Source organism: Anoplopoma fimbria, chromosome 8, assembly GCF_027596085.1.
Source record: "Anoplopoma fimbria isolate UVic2021 breed Golden Eagle Sablefish chromosome 8, Afim_UVic_2022, whole genome shotgun sequence".
Classification (NCBI taxonomy): domain Eukaryota; kingdom Metazoa; phylum Chordata; class Actinopteri; order Perciformes; family Anoplopomatidae; genus Anoplopoma; species Anoplopoma fimbria.
Genome location: NC_072456.1, coordinates 15,234,616 through 15,256,526, shown reverse-complemented (window position 1 = coordinate 15,256,526; position 21,911 = coordinate 15,234,616). Strand labels below are relative to the sequence as shown.

Sequence of the window (21,911 nt, the reverse complement as noted above, 5' to 3'; positions counted from 1 at the left end):
GATTTCCCCCTCGGGCCTGAAGTGGGGAAAGCTGGGAGTCATTTTCATCCTGGCCAACATACCTACCGCCCCATGTCAGGGAGCTGGCTTGAGGTTTGCAGTGACGGAGTTCACAGGTGTAACAACCCCATCCCTCCCCTCAACCTGCCACAAAACCACTTCATAAGGGGACCATAATTAATCCAGGTCCAGGCCTCACCCAGAGACTCTTAAGGCCTTTGGGTGGTCCACAACCAAGTACACACGGATGCACAAATGCACATACCGTACTGTATGTATATGCTGTGCAGTTTTTACATTAAATGTAGTACTTGTTTCCTCTCTCTTTCTTTCTTGCACACACATCTGCCTGTAAAGCCCTGAAAATATAGAAAAGATCGACTTGCTGTTTTTGATCGCGCCAGATGGACTAACTGCCCAGCTACAGGGCTGACTGGTGACTGACTTACCAATTCAATAACTAGTTGACTAATTATCTGATCCTATGATTGACTGACTGATTGTATAAGTGGTGGGATAACCTGACTGGCTGACCAATTAATTGTCTCACAAATAGACCATTTACTCGCCATCACAAGCTGAAGCCTGGCAGCAGCCTGGTTAGCTATCTGGTCACCTGACTAAGGGGTTGTTTCCCCAAATCATTCTCTGGTTGGTTGGCTGAATGACTGAATCTTGTTAGCTGGATTGGCTAATCAACTGACAGACAAACTGTGAACTCAGTGGCTGCCTCACCAACTGGCTGGCTGACTGGCTGTCTGGCTGACTAAATGATTCAATGCAGAAGGGACTCCATCCAGATAAAATTAACTCGCATCTCAACTCTCCTTCTGTCCAAACTTCTGTCAAAGAACCTGCTGGCCAACGTCCTTTCTACATTCCTCATGTTAGCAAAGGCTGTAAAATGACTGTATTAGTTTCAGTGAGGAGCACAGCACTTTTCAGCAGGTGTAGATTCACAAAGATGATCAAAACAAATTCAACAAGACATGCAGTGTGGCTGTTGTTTGGACACAGTACCATTACAGGGATCAAACTGGTGGTCTTTAGGTTACAGGGGACTTATTTTGCAGCCAGACCAGAAAGCGTTAATATAAAGTAAGTTTTAGTACAATTTCATGTAACATCTCTTAAATTTCCAAATCTGGTGATCAAGTCCAGAGACGTATTATCAATGTGTCATGTTTTAATGACTTATTGTGATCCAAAAGTACCAATACTTGGTTTTATTGTATAATAAAGTGCTCTTGATGGTATGAGACTCTGATGCAGTTATTGAATATTAAAGAGTAACTTCTCCAATGGTTGTGTACGTCTTTAATGTTTTTTCTGGTACTTTTGTTAGGTGTTACTCAATCCATCACTGATGGATTTAGGTTAATCACAGTGTCGCCCCCTCCCTCTTTTACATTTTATGCTCCCATGTGACCTCTTTGTTCAGCTGTGGAGGATTGACAAAGAACAAAAGAGCATAAATTTCCAGGACCAAATTCCTTCAGTCAAAGAGAGGAACTGACCATAGATAATGTTTCCTAGTGTCTCCATGACCAAACATTATTTCACAGTTAATGGTTAGGATCTTTATATTTACTCTCCATTAGGTCTAAGCACATACAGCAACACACACAAGATGTCATAGTGACCTGCACATCACCCATTTCCTCAGCCTCTCACTTAAGAGGTAAGCAAACACACACAGACACACACGAACGTCACCAAAAATTATACCTACAGGCCTCCACAGAGAGGTAAGTAAACATACACACACACACAGAGAGTGTAGCAGGGCTTTATCATTGGGAGAACAATGCCCCCCCACACCCCCACCCCTCTTTTAAACCCATAAAGCAGCTCTCTCGGCCTCTTCACCTGCCTGACTTTATGGATCTCTGCACTGCAATTAGGCTTTATTAGCCATTCTCTGAATGACACAGCACAATAGTTGCCCTAATTGAATAGCAACACATTGATTAGAGGTGTTAGCCCCTCAAACTGGGCAGCAGTAAGGGATTTAGATGAGAAACGTTCACATCATGAGAACAGTAAATGTGCAGGGAGGATTTGTCTTTGTGGTGATTGTCAGGGCAATATGGTGGTAATCCTTAAACTCCTTTTTCTTTTTTGAATTAACTCAGTCAGTGTGAGAAGTGTACAAGAATGCATCAAGTTGCAGAAAAAGTTAAACCTCAGATCTCCTTAGAATGTATATGAATAAATCTTAAAATGCTTGCTTTGTGTTAAAGTATGTACAGGGAAACCTGAACCTTTGCAAAAGCCCATGTGCGGGTCGGGGACTATGTGGCTGTAAAATTAAGATGACAATTCTCTCTGTGATCACTCAATTCAAATGACGATATTGCAGCTCACACAGCTGGTGTCATTAACCTGTATTTATTTAGATCATGTAGTGATCATAAAATAGTGATTTTGTCCGCGGGCTGTGTCTTTCCTACAGTTTCCCATATGTTGGCTACATGCACAGTAGTGTTGTTTGGCAACTGAAAAGAGGATGAAGAAAAAGAGATGCAGCCGTGTTTTTATTATTCAGGTGTTTTTCTTTAATAAATTGACCTGGTAAAACAGGTGTGGACACATGACCTTTTCACACAAAATATGATGGTATGGTTTAGACTTATTGTAGGCAAAAATATGCAAAATGGGGGATTTGGAGGGAAACTGTTGATCAAATCAGAAAGACACCAAAAAACAATATCTCCCACATGTTGTTTTAAAAGTTAATCTGAAAATTAAATGGGCTCTCAAACTGCAAGGTTACTCATACAACTGTTTGTTTTACAGTAGTGCTCAAGCGAATTTCCTTTTTTTAAACCTAATATACATAAGTCATAAAATGCTCTTCAAAAGCAACATAACATGTGAAATGCACCGCAAGGCAGCATAACAGCTACTTGCTAGATTCTATGTACAGTAGTCCTCATTGATTTGGAGGATTTCAAACAGAAGCTGAGACTTTCTGCCTAATGTGTCCAGTTTGGCAGAGGTGGAGGAGTGTGTGGCCTTATAGCTGTTCTGTGCCATTAGCACAGTGGTGAATGGCATGGCAGGTTTGTAGAAAGGAACAGGGGTTGGATAAAGGAAGAAGGGAATGGTCCATTGGGTGCAGTTGTGTATGTATGTGTGTGTGGCCAAGGGTCACCCAGAGGGGATACGATGTGTCTGTCACAACTGACCGCTCTGCGACCACAGACACCAGCCATTACTATTTGTGAGTGTGAGTGTGTGTGCGTGTTTGTGTCATGCAGAGTAAGACCAGTCCATCCTCTTTCACACACTTTTTCACTATCCAGGCTGTTACAGCCAACCGCACACTGACCCCAGGGCATTTGTGAGTGTGTGTGTGTGTGTGTGTGTGTGTGTGTGTGTGTGTGTGTGTGTGTATGTAAATGTGTGTGTGTGTGTGTGTGTGTGTCTAAGAGAGAAGAATAAAGCAGTTAATAACCCTCACAATCACCCAGGATTCACCTAGACCAACAGCAATGTGAATAGAGAAGAGATTGTTATAGAGTCAGGTGTATGTGTGTGTGTGTGTGTGTGTGTGTGTGTGTGTGTGTGTGTGTGTGTGTGTGTGTGTGTGTGTGTGTGTGTGTGTGTGTGTGTGTGTGTGTGTGTGTGTGTGTGTGTGTGTTTTTTTATTTTATGTGTGTAAGCAAACCTCTGTCATGAATGACCGCACACTCACCTGGCGGCTGAAACTGCCCCAGTGAAAGGATTTTATCCTTGTTGTATTCAAATCCATGAATGTGAATGATTGAGTTAATGTTAAAATCCATTCAAACTTTCTGTGCTTTATATAATTACTGTGAAATGCTTGTTACATTACTAGTACATGATATTTGGTGATAAAGTGCCTCAGCATGCTGCTTCTACTTGAGTCAGTGAGTCCCTCCTTGTTGAAACTTTCCCCCTTACGATCCCTTAAAGTTAAGCAGTTATCACTTGTGACCCCTTATAACATATGTCAGTGCAAAGCGAGCAGAGTGATTTTTCCTTCTCAGATGCTTTATTTAGAGATTTTTGAAGGCCAACTGTGGTAAATGTGGAATTCGAAAACAAGTCAGAAAACAATTAATATAATATTGTGTTTTTTGTTTCTCTTTCTGATCCTGTTAATCATTTTGCAAGCAATAGTACTGGCAACCAGGTGTTTTTTTTCATGTCTTATTTTCTCAGTTGAAGAAAAGGAAAAAGGGCTGAGTTGGATCTAAAATATCTGCAATTATTTTTTGGCAAATTCTGTTAATTGCAATGTAATCAGATATGATCTGAAGATCTGCTCATGGCGGCAAAATGTATCCAAAAAATGTAACCTTGGTGAACCTTGAGAGAGTTGCATAGTTGACCAATACCAAGTCGTCTTGACAGGGCTGACCTTTGAAGGGACTTTGGAGACCAAAATAGAGGAAGCTATTGTAGCTTATTAGCTGTACTTTAGTACCATTCACTTTTATTTATCCTACTGTGTTAGAGTAAAAACTGTTGCACAAATGACAAAGATTGACGACCATTATGAGATCGAAGAGGATGGTTCAAATTCATCTTTTAAATAAACTGTGTGAACTCATTGTCTCATTAGCAACCGAGCTAAGCTAACAAGTTTTCTAACGGACCATAAACAAGCTCTTGAGCTTTTTCCTGTTCACATTTAGCAGGCGTCCACTGACTTTCTCAGTTGCACATTGGCCAAACTTCCGCTGTGAATTAAGAGTCACACTTTAAACATGTATGTTAGCAACTGCATGCCTTTCTGAGGAGAACAATGCAATGAGTTGACACTTGTTCTCCAGCTGTTTTATGGGAACCTCCATTCCACCTTAGGGCAAGCTATCCTTGGAATTTCACCTGATGATGATATCGATACACCTACCAACAAGAGAATGCAAAGGGCTTATAGAGTATGTAGTTATTAATCCTTGCATGCATAACAACATCAACACAGACTCCCTCTCTCCCACAAGCACACACACAACATATTGTATTCTGATAGAGACCTCACCCTATGGTTTGTTTGGATTTTCTTACCACCATAACACATACAGTGTTGGTGAGTACTATTCTTCTTCTTGCTGGCTCTTGAAAATAGAAGCTTTTACGAAGCAATGAACAATGACTGTTACATGACCTGCTAATGGATCTAGCAGTTGCTCTGTGCTTGTGCATGTGTGTGTGTGTGTGTGTGTGTGTGTGTGTGTGTGTGTGTGTGTTTTAGAGAGCAAGAGAGAGGGACAAGCATGATGAAAAGGATGAGTGAGTGTGAGTGTGTGTGCGTCTACATTGTTTATCGGGTCATATGTGTGCAAGTTAATGTATATGCACGGTATTCAAAGAGCCATTACACACATTAAAGAAAACATATGGTCTTTTGAGTGACACAACAGCTCTCAGGTTACAGTATGCATTCTTTTTACAGAAAGACATAACCTGAAATTTACCATAGTGAGTGGTATTGGTTTTGCGAACAGGAAAATTTGACATTTAAGGCATTGGCCTGACACTCCTTTACAGATCCATTAAAGTGTGTCCAACAGTAGTTTCTTCTAGATGGCCCACATTAACGAAACAAGTAGAAAGGGTGTCAAGGGTCAGAGCTGCAGCATACTGACAGTAGATATAACAATTAAACCTCTGTTCCTAAAGAAGTGCTTGGGTAAGATCCAAAAGGCAGGCAGATTAATTATAATCTTGGACATGCCGGAGTGTGTGTGTGTGTGTGTGTGTGTGTGTGTGTGTGTGTGTGTGTGTGTGTGTGTGTGTGTGTGTGTGTGTGTGTGTGTGTGTGTGTGTGTGTGTGTGTGTGTGTGTGTGTGTGTGAGACGATGGAGAAGTGGTTAGGTTGTGTGAGTCACAGTTACCGCAGCATATATTCCTGGACATTCTCCGAGCATAATGTTTATACTAGGGTGAATTGTATGTGTGTGTGTGTTTTCTCACACTTCCCTCTCAACCCTTTCCATATTTAACTCCAACCTTAATTGTTTCTTTCCCTTCTCTACGGATCTAATCTTGTCTTGTACTCTGTCTCGCCGCTCTTTAACTTTCAGCCTTGTTCCAAGCTTTGAAAATCGGGCAACGTCAAGAATGCAAATGAAGCGTAAAAAAGTGACCAATAAGGCCTTCTCCACATTTAAAATAAAAGTTGAGACCATTTCACCTTAAATTGGTGGTGTCACATCTGTCAAACAGCGAGCATCTGTTTGTAGCTTAAGGTCTTCGGCTTTCATTGAAAATGACTTGAAGCCTGTCGTAGTGTGAACACAGCATTAATGTGTCTCTTATACGTATCAAAGAATGGAAGAGGAGAGACTAGTTGTTGAATTTGAGAAATACCCCGAGCGATACAACCCACAATACTGTGGGTGTCCACACATGATTATAAGCTAAGGCAGAGGTGGAAGAAATATTCATATATTTTACTTAAGTAAAGATACCAATAACTTCTAGTGACCCTCTACAGCACAGCGCTCCCTATCGATGCTAGAGGCGGCACTCTATGCGTTCAGTGTATTTTCATCTTAAGTGTTCAACTGATTTGAGGTCTGGTCACTGTGAAGGCCATAAATATGATTCACATTACTCATCAACCCGTTCAGTGTGTTCTTATGTCCCATATGAAAACACCTGCATTCATTACGTTACTCCACTTCATTCCATTTTGTCACATATTTCTCAAAATTAAGTGATTTTGAGATGAAATCTGTGTCATCTCCCTACTCTGTTATGACAGGTCAGTGGTCTCTTAACTAGTGGCTTCCTCTCTTCTCTTACTTTTGCTCTTCCCTTGTATTCTAGCCCTCCCCTGCCTTCTCCCACCCTCCTGTCAGAGATGTTAGTGGGACATTTAGCTCCGTGCAGATCTTATTTCTTCCTCTTCTCTTCTCCCCTCCTTCTGTCAGAAACATTAAACTGGTATCCCTCCATCCCCTCCCTCCCTCTGATGCTCTCCTTTCTCCTTCCTTTACCATCCCTTATACCATCCCTCATTCCAATAATTGAAAATTTCATCAGGGATGAGGAAGTGTCAAGCATTGACCTGCTCCATATCACAGAAGCCCATAGTATTTTTTATTAACCTCTTATCTCCTGTCTGCATCATTCCACTCCATTAGCCAGTGTTACAGCTCCTATGTGTAGCATATGTTAAAGAGTATTTCATCATTGTCAAATTAACAGTGATACCTCTCAACACGTACCATGGACAAATAAGACTCAGAGACATAATTGGTAATCTTTGTTTTAGGGGTTGACATTAACAATTTTGAACCACATTTCCTGTGAAACTCTCTATTCTTGCTACTTATCCTCAGAGAGACATCAGGATGGTAAAAACGGATATTTCTTTTCTCTTTGGCTTTACTTAGAAAGATAATTATATTGCCCACTCCACAATGAACCATGGCAAGAAATAACATATCTTCCTTTAATACTTTTTGTCATTTCTTAATTCCATTATTATTCTTTCTGTTTGTGTCACAAAAACACAATAGTTTTGCAAAATAAACATCAGCAAAGGTTTTTCCTCTCAGTGATATTCTTATTTCTTTCAACTACTGTCCCAGAACTCCTGTGGTAATGAAATCTCAAAATGCAAATGCAGAGTATTCAGTCCGATCTTTAAAATGTTGTCCTGTTGTGCACTGTTCTCAATATCATGTGAAGCTCTATTGTGTGTCTCTGTGAGACTTCACATTCAAGCACACAGGTGCCAGTCAAGCTTGAAAATATTCTGGATACAGGTTTATCATGTATGTATTTATATCCTTGCTTTAGGTTTTACAAAAAATCATTAGAAAAGTGTGTACACGTGTGTTCTCCGGCTCACCTCACTTACATGTTTTCTCAGCCGTTTGACATGGAGATAACAAAACCCTCAGACAATATCAGCATCCATCCACATAAGGTTGTCGGCAGCAAACTTGCAACACTGAAACCTCTTTACACAAACATGCATGCACACACACACATACACACAAACACACACACACTCCTCTCTTCAGTCAAGAGGGCCAGTCTTTGTTTGATCCTTGTGAGGTTTATCTCCTAAGCCCAAATGTCAACATTTGCTGTTGACAGACTAGGTTTCCTCCAATAATCCAGTGACTGTCCACGGCCTAAGACCTGGAGACCAACAGGTAACAGTTGACCTGCAGGGGCACAAGAGAAAGTCAAAGGGATACGAGATAGACAGGGAGGGGAAATCAGAAATGAGGCAAAAGCGTCATGCACGAGTTATATTAAGCTGAATTTGAAAACACGAAACATCGTTTCCTATGTATTTTGACCATCTGTCCACAGAAATGTGTTTTTCGCAACCAACCGATAATGCTCTCAGATAAATCTAAATGCCAGTACAGGCAGCATGAGATACTGTGTACTTGACAACTTTTTGTCATCTCTAACTGATTAATTATAAAGAAAAGTATTGTTGATCTCAAAATTCTGGATATGGTCTTTGATCTTGTGTTTATTTTGTTTAACTTTGTATTTAAAAAGAAAAGTTTTTAATGCAACAGCGGAGGGATTACCAGTAATAAGTATGAGCCAAAATGGAATTGCTATCTAATACTTGCACAGCTTTCATAGAGCAGAAACTGAAGAAAAATGTGTCACCAAGGAAAAAAATGAATTGTATGTTTGGCAATAGTGCAATTCAATAAAAGTGGTCATGAAGAGCAGAAAGCGAAAGAACCAACATATTTTCATCCCAATGCGTCAAATACCACAACTTGGTGCTCCAAAGTTTCAAACTCCGACGCTCTACCTACCCCTCTAGCGACAGTGTTGGAAGTGTCAACATACGCTTGTTACATGCATAGTGTCTTTCCAAAATAAAAATCCATCATCACAGGAAGTTATGTTTCGGCAAAAAAAACCAAAACACTTAGTTAGGTTTACAAAAAGAGCATGGTTGAAGTTTGCTTCACTGGCAAAAGAAGCACATGACTAGCAACTCACATCGACTGTCGTTTACTTTCAGCTTCGACACGAACAGCAGTATCCTCAGCTAAATTCCTCTTTGTCCTCACGCCGGCCATGTGTATCCTGCACTTTATATTACATCAGTTGCTGTGAGTGTCTAATAAGGATGCAGGTGTGTTTACGTCGGAGTTAGTTGCAAGCCGGGGGCGTAGCATACACACGCTTTGTGCATGCCAGACACCGTGGAGCACTGACGAAGATGCGGCATTTTACGCATTGGGAGTGAGAACTGGTTGACAGGAGACAAAGATGATGGCGGATAAAATCACCACAGTCTACATTGCTTGCAAAAATACAATCCAAAGTTTTTCTGTGATAGGAAATGATTTCCCAAAATGTTTGCTACAACAACTTTAAATGGTAAGAATATGACAACGTGGTGTTCAGAACTTGTTAAACAGCCCCCAAGTGGCCAAAAAAATGTGATTATGCAGTTTTGAATGTTCCATTTCGTTTGATTATATACTTTTGATTCACTGTATTTAAGCCATGATATTATAGTCATCTTCTTCCTTACTACTTTCATCAGTGTCTACTTCCTACAGGTTAAGAACTCTGCTGATTCCCTCATAATGTTTGTGTCACAATGCCCCCGTCTTTGTTTTGTTTTATGTGTGGTTGCTCTGTACGCCGAGTCCTGCAATGTTTTTGGAGCGAGTGACTGTGTGTGTGTGTGTGTGTGTGTGTGTGTGTGTGTGTGTGTGTGTGTGTGTGTGTGTGTGTGTGTGTGTGTGTGTGTGTGTGTGTGTGTGTGTGTGTGTGTTTCAGGTTGGTGGGCCTGGATATGTGATTTCCTGACTATGAATAGCGAATGTGTGTTGATTATAATTTAATGATGTTAGTGTGTGTTACAATTCCATGGCTATTGTTATTTGAACAGAACAGATCAGTCATACATGCAGACATACACTCAGTCATGTACACAAATGAGCACACACAAACACACCGAACTCAGACTTCCATGCAAACAGTACAGGCATGGAAACGCTGCACATGTCCCACTAGGTATCCACATGGTAATGTACACACATACAACTTGAATAACACACACACATAGACACACACACACACACACACACACACACACACACACACACACACACACACACACACACACACACACACACACACACACATGCAAAATAAAATAGTTCCTCATTAAAATGATAATAAAAGACAGTGAGTTTTGTGCTTTAATGAATAAGTGCATGTAAAATTATTAGTTTTACAGCCTGCAATTTTGTATCTGAAGGTTTAGTCAATGTCTGTGTGTGTGTGTGTGTGTGTGTGTGTGTGTGTGTGTGTGTGTGTGTGTGTGTGTGTGTGTGTGTGTGTGTGTGTGTGTGTGTGAGTGTGTGGTGTGTGTGTGTGTGTGTGTGTGTGTGTGGGTGAGTGTGTGTGCGCGTGTGTGTGCGCGTGTGTTTATGTGAGAGAGCCATTCAGATAAATCCAAACCTGGAAGTGAAACGTGGCCCAGAATTAGTCCAAAGTTTGAGTGAGAGTGTCGGCATGACTTTTTTATTTTACTTTAACCACATCAAACTGTAAACTGTCTAGATAAAGTATCACTTAAGAGCCTCTCTCTCTCTACAGTTTTAGGTGTCAATGGGTTTTATTGTGCTTGTGAATAATAAACAAGCCTTGTGCTCTACATACTGTTCGCTTGTCTGTTGTCTGTCTTTTCTCGTTTGAACCTTTTGACCGGTCTTTTATAGATTCCTTTTTCACGTTCCCCTCATTTCATTTCACCACAGCTCTCTCCCTCTCTCTCCTACTCTTACCCACTCCCCCCTCTCTTTCTCTCTCCCTGTCTCTCCATACAGGTTAATCATTCCAGTGTGGCTATTTCGCCAGAGAAGGTCTTATCAGTCTCTGTGTCATTTTATAACCTAACCTGCATCCCCTCTCTGAGCCTCCTGCCCCTACTTGTCCTCCCTCTTGTCATTCCCTTACAGTGGTTACTGGTACTGGAATAGTATTATTATTGTCATATGATTTGAGTCCACAGCAAGTTTATTTTATTTTCATATTATACTTTATTAATGCCCTGCAACCCACTTGTTTGGCCCTTCTGTTGCAAGGGAATGTGTGAAGGAAATAATTGCACAGGGGTGAAATAGGACATTTTTAGTAGGGAGACATTAATGAAACTTCAGTGGTAAGTCACTGAAAAGAAAGAGTGGTAAACTAAGACAACAGGATCAGGTTAGCTCCACAGTGGACCTAATCGAGGCAGGTACACCTGTTTTGTGTGTGCTGACCATGTTTGGCCTTTTATGTAAAACAGGATTTTCAGCAGAAGCACATTAAAACATTTAACATGCACCTCTCATGGATTTAAGCGATACAATATTGTAGCCAATGCTGCCACAGTCAAACTTTTGACAGTGTTTATTGATCAGGCTGAAATATTATCCAGATCTCATATAAAGTTTATTTTTCAAAGAAGAAAAACGTCCATATGAAATAATAGAAGTGTTCGTAGCACGTCGTCTGATAGTGCGCCATAAGCAGGCCAACTCTTACAGAGAGAGAAATTGAACGAAAATGATTCAGTAAACATTTCACTCAGAAATGAAATGTGCGATTACAAATGAGAGAAATAGTAAAAACAGAAGAAAAAAAAAAAAAAAAAAAAAGACAAAGTGCGTTGAAGAATGTATTTAACCAGTGGTTTGATCCCCTTACTGTGCTCGGTTGCAATTTTCCATCCTCTATTATAATAATACCAACATTTCACAGGTCGATAAGACTAATACATTACCTTTAAAACTATCATAATTACCTTTGATTGTTTCTCTTGTTATACTGGACGCGACTACAAGTGTGTGTGTGTGTGTGTGTGTGTGTGTGTGTGTGTGTGTGTGTGTGTGTGTGTGTGTGTGTGTGTGTGTGTGTGTGTGTGTGTGTGTGTGCCCTCTGCGACCCTTCAGGTGTGTCTGTCGGTCTGCCCCGGGACTGTTCCCGTGCTCGTCCTCCGCCGGTTCAGACCGATGATAACGAGACATTGTGTCTCTGGGAACTAAAATAAGTGTTCTGGTGTTTATATGTGGAGCGCGTGGAAGTGGATTTAAGGGACGAATATAACCATATTTATTTCTTGTCTTTATGTATTTCATTTGGAATAGACAACATTTCAAACACTTGGCGTCATATCACTAATTGATCCCTGCTCAGCCAATTACTGATAATAATTCAGAAGCAGTTGGTATAATTTATTGCGTAAAGGGGGCTGATTTGATCCAAAAATAAGGGCCGTTATAAATCCGAGGCCGGAGCTGTTCACGTTTTGTATAATTGAGCAAACAAACCCAAAAGCTTCCAGTTTATATTACTTTTTAATGGCTTATGGGCAGAAGTTTGATTTATAAAATGAGATATCCCTGTTGGAAAGAAAGAAAGAAAGAAAGAAAGAAAGAAAGAAAGAAAGAAAGAAAGAAAGAAAGAAAGAACGAGAGAAAGAATAGCACATTTTATTCAATGATATTTTATGACATTTTAATGATCGTTACTAGATTATCACAGAAGCAGAAGACATGATGCTGGAATTGATTATTGAAGTCAACTTAACATTGTATTACATTGCTACATTTAGAATTAAAGATAAAGAACATTAAAAAAAAAAACAAAAAAACAACATTAACTTTAAGTCTTAGAATCGTTCACACCGGCGTGCATCGTGCATGCGCGCGCTTGCAGACCGCCGTTACAGCACGCTCCAACCCACATACCTCGCGCGCTGCCTTCGCGCTTCCGTGCGCTCGTGGGGAGTCTGCTCTCACATGCAGTTGCATCACATTGCTTGATTTCCTTGTCCTCCCTCCACTTTTAAAGTCCATCATTAACGGGATTTAAACAGCTGAGATTTGGAAGAGACGGAGCTGGAGGGTTAGAGGCGATGGTGAGCCGGTCTCCTCGCCTGATTGGAGCAGGGGAGGATGATGTCACACGATCGCATGCGCCCCGGATTGGAGAGAGAGAGGAGTAAACAAAGCCGCGAGGAGGAGGAGGAGGAAGAGGAGGAGGAGGAGGAGGAGGAGGAGAGGTCTCCACATCTCCAGACAGTCCGACCGGCACACCGAATCCGACTTTACGCACAGGAGGGGGCGGCACCGGTGGCTCGTGCTCTTCTGCTAAAGCCTGAAAGTTACACTGAAGGTCCCACTTTCATGGGTGACGCGCTAAAAAAAACAAAAAAAAAAACCACTTTTGGAGAAGCTAAAGGGGAAACTCACCATCGTATTCCAATCCGGACGCTGTGCAGTTTTCTCGTTTTAGTCAGAGACCGATTACCTAACTCAGCGCGCATCTATTCCTTAATAATTACCGTAAAGCTGCTCTGTGCGCAAATGTCATTTTGAGAAATTTACATAAATTAAGTTCAATCAGAACCGACACGCACCGGCTATGCAACCCGGGCGTTTGAAGACAGTCTGACTCGTTTGAATCAGACTTCATATTCGGAGCATGGTCCGATAATAGGACGACAGAAAAGAGACAACAACAAAAAAAAAAAAGTAAGAGAATAAAGAGCTGAATAGACGTTGGGAACACTTCCGAGGTGTTTGTGGGGACGTCTGCCTCTCACGTCCAGGTGTCCCGCCGGGCGGTGCGGAGTCTCCTGCTCGGGCCGGCAGCGCTGACATGCTGCCCAAAGTCGAGACTGAATCCCTGGGACTCACTCGATCGTATGGAGAACAAGGGCGCATGCCAAGGAATATACAAGGTAAGACCTGTCAATCCATTATCAACTCAGAAAGACCACAAAGGTACATTCATACACGTCCACTGTACAGAAGGTTATCGGAATGGAAGTCCTCAGCGCGTATGGCATCCAAAAAGTTTTGAATACGCGTATGTGCGGACAACGTATAGGGACATGACTGTGATAAGACAATTTAGGCTTTTAATGCATGGTGATCGTGTTAAATTATTAGGCATTTGGAGGGTCATTAGTTTTTGATATTTTGGGGAATTTCTCTTATCGTGGTTTGGGGATAGGTGTTATTTTCTCTGAATCTTACAGTAATATCTTTACTATGATACAAATTAGAAATCATGACTGCAGATCAAACCTGGATTACACACAGTCACTCATGCTGGAAGTGTGAGGGCGCCTGGTGCGTAAAAAAACGGCCAAACAGAGCAGAGGGGGGGGTCTGGATTTAACTTTTAAAGATATGTATCTGTGTTTTTTTTTTTAATAAACCAATTAACTTCGTTTTTAGTATTGTGTGCAGAATTGACTCGGGATTTTGTCTTTATGCAAACAGTAGAGTTGTTGCCAATTTATCAAAAAGAAAGAAAAAACTGCAGAGCATTTCACAGGTTTCTTTTAGTGATTTGCCCCCTGCCAATATTTGACCTCGGGACATTGAACTTTAGTCTAAGAAGCCTTGTGTAATTTATACTTTGTAGGCGTTGTAAAATAATTATAATTGTGTGACAAATAGCTCAACTAATTCATATTTTGTGACAAATTTCCGTTCTGTATTAAATCATTTTTTTTTTTTTTAAAAGCCTAAAAATGAAGGCAATTTCACAATTAGGTTTAACTAAATGAATAGGGGGTACCAAATATCGCGTTAACGATGTATGTATGTATTTTTTTGAAATCTTTTTTTATTATCTCACAAATGAACGTCAATCATTTAGGTGCTTTCCTAACTTTGAATTTGCGAATTTAGGTTTATGATTTAAAAAAAAAAATGTGCAGCTTAGACTAAGAATTTTTTTTTTAGATTGGGGCATATTTCTTCAACTTCCCTACGGCATATAAAAGTAATATTATTTCTTGGTCTGTTTCTCCAAAAAAAAAAAAAAAAAAAAAAAAAAAAAAAAAAATACACATAAAGCAGAGAATCCCAAAAGGGGATAACTCCTCTGCCAATATAAACTCACATATCCTCCCTCGTGTGATTCCACAGCAATATAAACGGGCAATCAATTAGCCCGGTCTTGGTTTACGAGACGCTGATAACATACACTCACAAGTCAAGGAGTGGCTTGTTAGAGAGCCCGTTATCTACGTTTACGCAGGACTAAAACAAGGCAGCTCCGGCTGACTGAGGGTTTTCTCCTGGAATCAGCAACATTTTTTTTATTTTTATTTTTTACAAATGTTGTAGCTTTTTGGAAATTTGAGCAAGTGACCGTCGAGGTGAGAGCCAGCAGCAGGTGAGAGACTGTGTTGTCCCGGTGTGTTTCTGCACCTCCTAACGCAATGTAACCTGCACACACTGTGTGCACAAACCTCCGCTTCTTTCTGTAGCAGGACGGTTCAACTAAACTCAAATTGGCTACATATAAATAAAAAGAAATTACAAAAAAAGATGTAAATCTGACATAACACCAGTTTATTGTTCTTTTATAATTCATTGAAATAGATCATTTTAAAATGTTAAGGGAAAAAAATAGCTGGCTTAAACCTACAAAGAATATTTGTGGAAATAATCCTTATTTATGGCATTAGTACAATGTCTAACAAAAGCTACTAATTTATTTTTGTTTACCACAATCTCTATCCCTGCGTAACTGCAACCAGTGTCCCGGTTATGTTAGTAGTCTTCTTCTTTTTTTTTATTTTTATAAATGTGTCCAAATCTGAAGCTGTCGTGCATCACGACAACAACCACTAAATTTCCTCCTTTATGCGCTCAAAAGCAGACGAAAGTTGGGAAATTGAGTCTCATTTGAGCTTCTGTGGAAAAGCCAGCAGCTCGGTGGAACTTGTTGCTTCAGCTGGAATAAGCAGCGCGGATCCCAGCAGGGCAGCGCGTTAACAAACCAGAAATCATGTCTAATTAAAAGGTCTCAGTGAGCAGATGATTGGATTTTGAAGTAGAGCACTGGGCTAATATATGTGGAGGCCTTGGAAGGCGTCTAGTTGACAGAATATTTCCACTTTTACAGCCACATCCACTGAGGTTTTCCTGTTTGATCCTGGCTGCTTTTTATGATTACAACCATAAAGGCTTTTTTTGTAACTGTTGTAAATGTCAGCCTGGCTGTTTGCTGAGCACACACACACACACACACACACACACACACACACACACACACACACACACACACACACACACACACACAGTCTTATCAATGCAAGTATTTTTAATACGCAAGGCAAGGGGCGGTGCAACAAATACACTGCAACTTTATACATTACATCCGAATCAAAGTGGATTCAGTCTTAAATCTTAATATAAGAAATGGAGAAATGTGCCAATGTTTTGGAACTTCCCCTTAATTCTAAATTGATTTTCAAATTACAGTAATTGGTTATGTATAGATACGATCACGTCATATTATATTGAACACTTCTTAAATTGACTATTTTTTCCCCCCTTGCACACTTAGAAAGTCACATTAAATGTTGCCTTTGCGTTTGTATCATCAAAACACACACACACACACACACACACACACACACACACACACACACACACACACAAAGAAGGCCTTTAGCATTGCGAGATTCTTCGACAGGAAAATAATGTTGGATCAAGTTGGTTTTGGATGTTTTTTCTCCTCGCCTGCAGAGATAAGGGCTTCTCTGTGTGTGTCTTCATTTGTCTGTGGGCGGTAACATATTCTCCTCCAATCCTTAACTCTAATATCTCACCATTTCCCCCAGCGAGTTCACGACTTAGATGCATGCATATTTATGAGACTCGCTGCTTTTTTTTTTTTTTTTTTTTTTTTTTTTTTTTTGGCTTCTGTCTGCAACGCATGTCGAAAAAGAGGGAGGCAACAAGGCGAAATAAATGGTCGCGTCCTTTCAACTCACTCCAAACCCCGACTATTCATAGTCTTCCCCTACTCACATTAAACCTCTACCAGTCCAACAGTCCAACTTTAAAATATTGCATCCAGTTGCGTGGCGTGCTTCCCCCCGCGGTTCATCTTGATGGATGAAAGTGGGCTTTTTGGAAAAAGAGATTGCTCAGCACATGACTACTGACTGTGTGTCCGTGTCTCATCCTCAGCCCACCAGTTCAAAATGATGGACTACACCTATGACGAAGACTTGGACGAGATGTGCCCCGTTTGCGGAGACAAGGTTTCTGGGTATCACTACGGACTACTGACCTGCGAGAGCTGCAAGGTTAGTTGCCCTCATCCCCCCCCTCCCACGGTGGAAAGCATTACACTATTGCAATGATATTTTTGAGCAGAATGTGACCTTCCCGTATTTGCTTTTATATCTACAACATTATGGTGTCTAAAATTGTTTTTTTTTTTTGCAAGTGAGGTTTCTTATTATTATTGGTGTTATTATAAAGTTCCTGTAGTGCAGGGAAGCCTCTCAGTCTTAGGTTTACAGTGGCTGAGCACTGTTTGATTGTTGCCTGCGTATATTCAGTAGTGAAGCTGTTATGTGATTATGTGCTGTTTGGCATTTTTCATTTTCTGAATTTTTTTCTTGACTAGTGAAACAGCCATGTTTGCACTGTGCAATTTTAAAATACCACCCATACATAGCAATACTATGGATCTTGTATTTTTCTGCAGCTGCTTTACTTTAGCGTATCAATCTCTTTGTTCATCTGTGGATATATATCATTTTGCGGTTATATTTTTGCACATGTGGCCGACATTCTTGTCCAGAGTGACTTGCAACAAGTGTATCGGTACAGTAAAGATTCAGTTCCTCGTCATTTATATTACAGAGAAGGAAAAAAAAAAGGTTAAGAGGCCATGGGTCAAATATTGCTTTGACAATTGATGTAACAAACTTTTCCTGTGAATGTCGGAGGATTTTTTTAAACCGGTTAACAACTTGGAAAAGAAACACAAGTTCAAAAGCATGCAAAGTGTGTGGAGGGGGGGGGTTGTTGCAATTTTGGCAACCTACAGAAACAGGAGGTGGGGAAGGAGGTTTAACCCAGGAAGCAGAGTACACAATAATACCGTCTCTGTTTGTACTCTCCTGTATCCAACTGTCTAAAACTCTCATCACAAGTTCATTAAGAGAACAGCAACATTGTCCGGCTGCAAAACGTTTCCATGTTCATAATGAGGCTAGAGCAAAGCAAACTGTTGCTGCTATTATTTTGAGTTCTATCAACAACCTATTTGTCCCTTCCTGCCTATTTCCACCACCTCCTCAACACTGAGCTAATAGGCTTTGCCCAAGTTTTTTTGTTAGCCCAGTAAAGCTGTCAGCACAAAATTAAGCTAAGACAACTGTCTCTGTGTTAACACTGTTCGGTGTAAAAGTGCCGCTCACAGTATTGATGCCGTGGCGCACATTTCTTGCCTATGTGGTCATTATTCAAAGCAGATGTTATAGATTTTATCCCATATTATGACCTTGAGATGCTAAGCACTTGTTTGAAGGGAGACGTCAGTGGCATCTCTGCAGCTTTTCAGAGTCAGCACAAGCTCGTGTTGGAGAGCCAATCCACAAACACATTTCCCAGTTCAGTTGAAACGCTGTGTGTGTGTGTGTGTGTGTGTGTGTGTGTGTGTGTGTGTGTGTGTGTGTGTGTGTGTGTGTGTGTGTGTGTGTGTGTGCGTGCATGCAGGATGTAGATGAAGGGTTTTATAAAGTGCTGCATATCCTTGTTGAAACATGAATGAAATTGATAATTACCTGAAGCTCATCATTGATTATCTCTAGAATGCAGGCAATCTATTCAGGGAAATTGTCGGAGCAGGACTGATATATCAGTGTGTTGACATATTGCACACTCATATCGTTATTAAAAATGTGCTCTCAGTTAGGCAGTACAATCCATCTCCAGTGTAATAATGGAGGTTCCTTAGCTCTATGAAAAAAAACAGAAAAAAAAAAAAGCAGCTACATTTATTTCTTAGTTTTCTATTGACATAAAAATACCTTTGTTTCAGTTCTTGTAATGCGCTACCGTAGTAAGTTTCGCATTATAATTCTGTAAATTTCCTCTACCCCCTCTTGTACCATCTAACCCCTGCCTATATTATTCAACCCCCCAAAACTCAGTCGTAAATAGGAGGCATTTGTTATCAGGGTCAAATATTTTTGGTGCTTTGGTTGTGTTGCCAGTTTTGAAATGCAAGATCCTTTAACCTCCTCATAATCCTACCGACTCATACACACCAGACAGTGTTAGTTCACACTGTACTACACACATAAAGTAAACATGGTACCACATCATACCTGCTGGAATAACAATAACAAGCTGAAACTGGCTTCGTGGACCTCATTGTACACAAACAGGTCATTCCCAGCGTGCTTCATTTTGGGAGACTGAGACTGAGAGAGCAGTAGCAGAATAACCCTCAAATACTGGCATTACAAGCAACTAGTAAGAAGGTCAAGGTCAGAGCCAGAGTGCACAGTGGACATATCAAAAATATATTAAAGATCCGCAGAAGTTAAAGGAAAGTAAATATGAGCAAAGCCGGGGATTTTGTCTGCATTTCAAAGATAGACAGAACACGTATTAGAGCAAGTGAAGAGCATGGGAGACGGGGATCAAGGGAGATAAAGTGGTGATGTGAATCATGTTTCTGCTGCTTCTTTGTTGGACTTACTGGCCTGTATTGACATGAGATAAAAGCAGTTCCTTGGTTGCTGTTTTTGTGCAGAGAGTGTGGATTTTTTTAGGATGGAATTTCAAGGTCAGGAATACCCAATTACACAGATAATTTATCAAATTAAAATTGGACTTTACTTTTATGAGTAATAATTGCAGCATACCATTTCAGATCATTGTGGTGATTTCAGACTGTATTTTAATTGTGTCACATTTTTGGGTAAATGAGACAGGTTGCTATTTGTAATGATACGAGAAATAGGCAAACGTTTCTTACAGAAATCACTTTAGAAATTAAAAATAAGCCTCGACAAGTGCCTTTTCTTGGTTTGAACTGCCGGTCAAATGAACGCTTTTCAGGAATGTTGGCCGTTTAATCTCAAGGCGCGATGTTGTGTGGTTTTTAGGAGCATGTTAGAATCCAGTTTGGTCCATATATTTATAGCGCGTGCTGTGCACTAAATGGAAAATTGGAGAGAAAGTTCTCTTTGAAGCATGGATTTTTTAGCACTGAGAAGTCGATAATCCAAAACCGAGCGCAGTGGATTTTTTTTTTTTTTTGGGACGGATCAGGCAATGCAGATTGTCAATTAAATTTGTGTTTGGTGAGATATTGACAGCAGCACATTCTTTTTCATTTTTATTTTTTTTTAAGGACCAGGTTTAAGGATTCTCCTCCTTGGTTATAGATCTGGAATACGTTAATACCATCTTCCCCTCGTTTGATTTTCACTGCAGCTGCCTATAATTAATTCCATGTTGCAGGTATGAATCTCTGTAATCCCGGAACTGTGAATTATGGATATAATTTATTGGATTTTTGGACTCCTGTGCTCATATTTTTCAATAATTAAGTGGAGAGTTGAAAAGATGCTTTGCCCGTAAATTCTGGAGTGGTTGCCTGAATATGACGATATATTAATAATACTGAGAATAGCAAAGTCATTTTCACAGGACACAAATTAGATTTCATACACTTTATAAAGCAGTTTATAATGCAGTGAAAATACTAAGTGAGGCCGGTATGTAGAGAATTTCTGTTTTGATTATTTTTTCAAAGCTAATTAAAATGAAGTTATGTTGCAAATGCTAATTTATAAATATTTTCCTTGTGTGACTTTATCAAAAAGTATTACAAATATTTAGTTTTCCACATCGTAATGAATTTTTTTTTTTTCAGAAAGACTGACATTTGTTTCATTTGTAAGAAGTGTGTATTCATGCCCTGCTTTATTCTTCATGTGCATGTCCGTAAAGCTTCATAACATCAATTGGAGGGTCGCTTTCAAAACTTCCCCCTATGTGTGTGTGTGTGTGTGTGTATCCATTAAGCCTGTCCCTCTCCATCTGTCTGGGAGTGTGAATGGGCCAATTACCATCGCGTTGCAGGGGTCAAGCGGGTTGACGTCTTAATTGGTTCTCTCCGCAGGGCTTCTTCAAGCGCACCGTCCAGAACAACAAGCGCTACACATGTATAGAGAACCAGAGCTGCCAGATTGACAAGACCCAGAGGAAACGCTGCCCATACTGCCGCTTCCAAAAGTGCCTGACCGTCGGCATGAAGCTAGAAGGTACAGCAACATGTTCTCTACTGTTCTTGTGTATGGCTCATGGCTCAATGACTTTAAACTTCAGTTTTGCTGGTGTTTTTGCATCTGTATTTCGAACCTGTTTCCAGTTTAAACATGAGGTTACAATGAGATATAACCTGGGGAGAAATGTTCAACAGTGTTTCAAAGTGAAATAATGTCTGATAGATAATGTGTAACTGTCAAAAGTTTGGGATTCTTCAAAATAGATAAATAGGATACAGTTGTGGCATAAAAGAGAAAGGGGTTACATGTCCAAACTACCAGGGATTATGACAGACTGGCCACTAGCATTGCAATGTGTTGCTCAAAGGCTCTCAGACAGAACAGATGGCTGTTAATAGAACTTAACATGCAACGTCTGCAGTAACCAGAGCTGGAGGGAATACTCATATTGTTTGTTTGAGTATCAACATTACAGATTTAAAATTGCACATTATGAATCAAATGCGCTAAATGTATCAAAAGCAAAGGCAATAATAATTTAGAAAAATGTCCCCTGTGAGTGATAATATGGATGTACTAGTTAACCAGTGTAGGAGTTTGAGCTGATTTCAATTATTTTATATTGGCTACTGATGGGTAGATTAATCTTTAAAAGTGCAATAATGTATATGCTAATCAAATTATATGTAAAATCTTGACATGTAAAGTAACAATTTTAGTAACTGTAGCGGTCTGATAAATGTAGTGGAGTAAAAACTACTATATTTTTCTCTGAACTGTAGCAGTGTAGAAGGATAAAGTAGAATAAAACAGGAAATACTCAAATGAAGTACCTCAAATATGTACTGTAAGTATAGTACTT

The 21,911-nt window shown here is 40.1% G+C and overlaps 1 protein-coding gene across 1 annotated transcript in view; it reads left to right on the top strand.

The window, feature by feature from the left end:
- Positions 1–13,053: 13,053 nt before the first annotated feature.
- Positions 13,054–21,911, top strand: part of nr5a2 (nuclear receptor subfamily 5, group A, member 2) — a 68,425-nt gene continuing 59,567 nt past the window's right edge. The window contains exons 1-3 of the mRNA XM_054602333.1: positions 13,054–13,720; positions 16,980–17,098; positions 20,944–21,085. Coding sequence (XP_054458308.1) covers positions 13,639–13,720; positions 16,980–17,098; positions 20,944–21,085 — 343 coding nt within the window. The 5' untranslated portion in view covers positions 13,054–13,638. The remainder of the gene's footprint in view (positions 13,721–16,979; positions 17,099–20,943; positions 21,086–21,911) is intronic.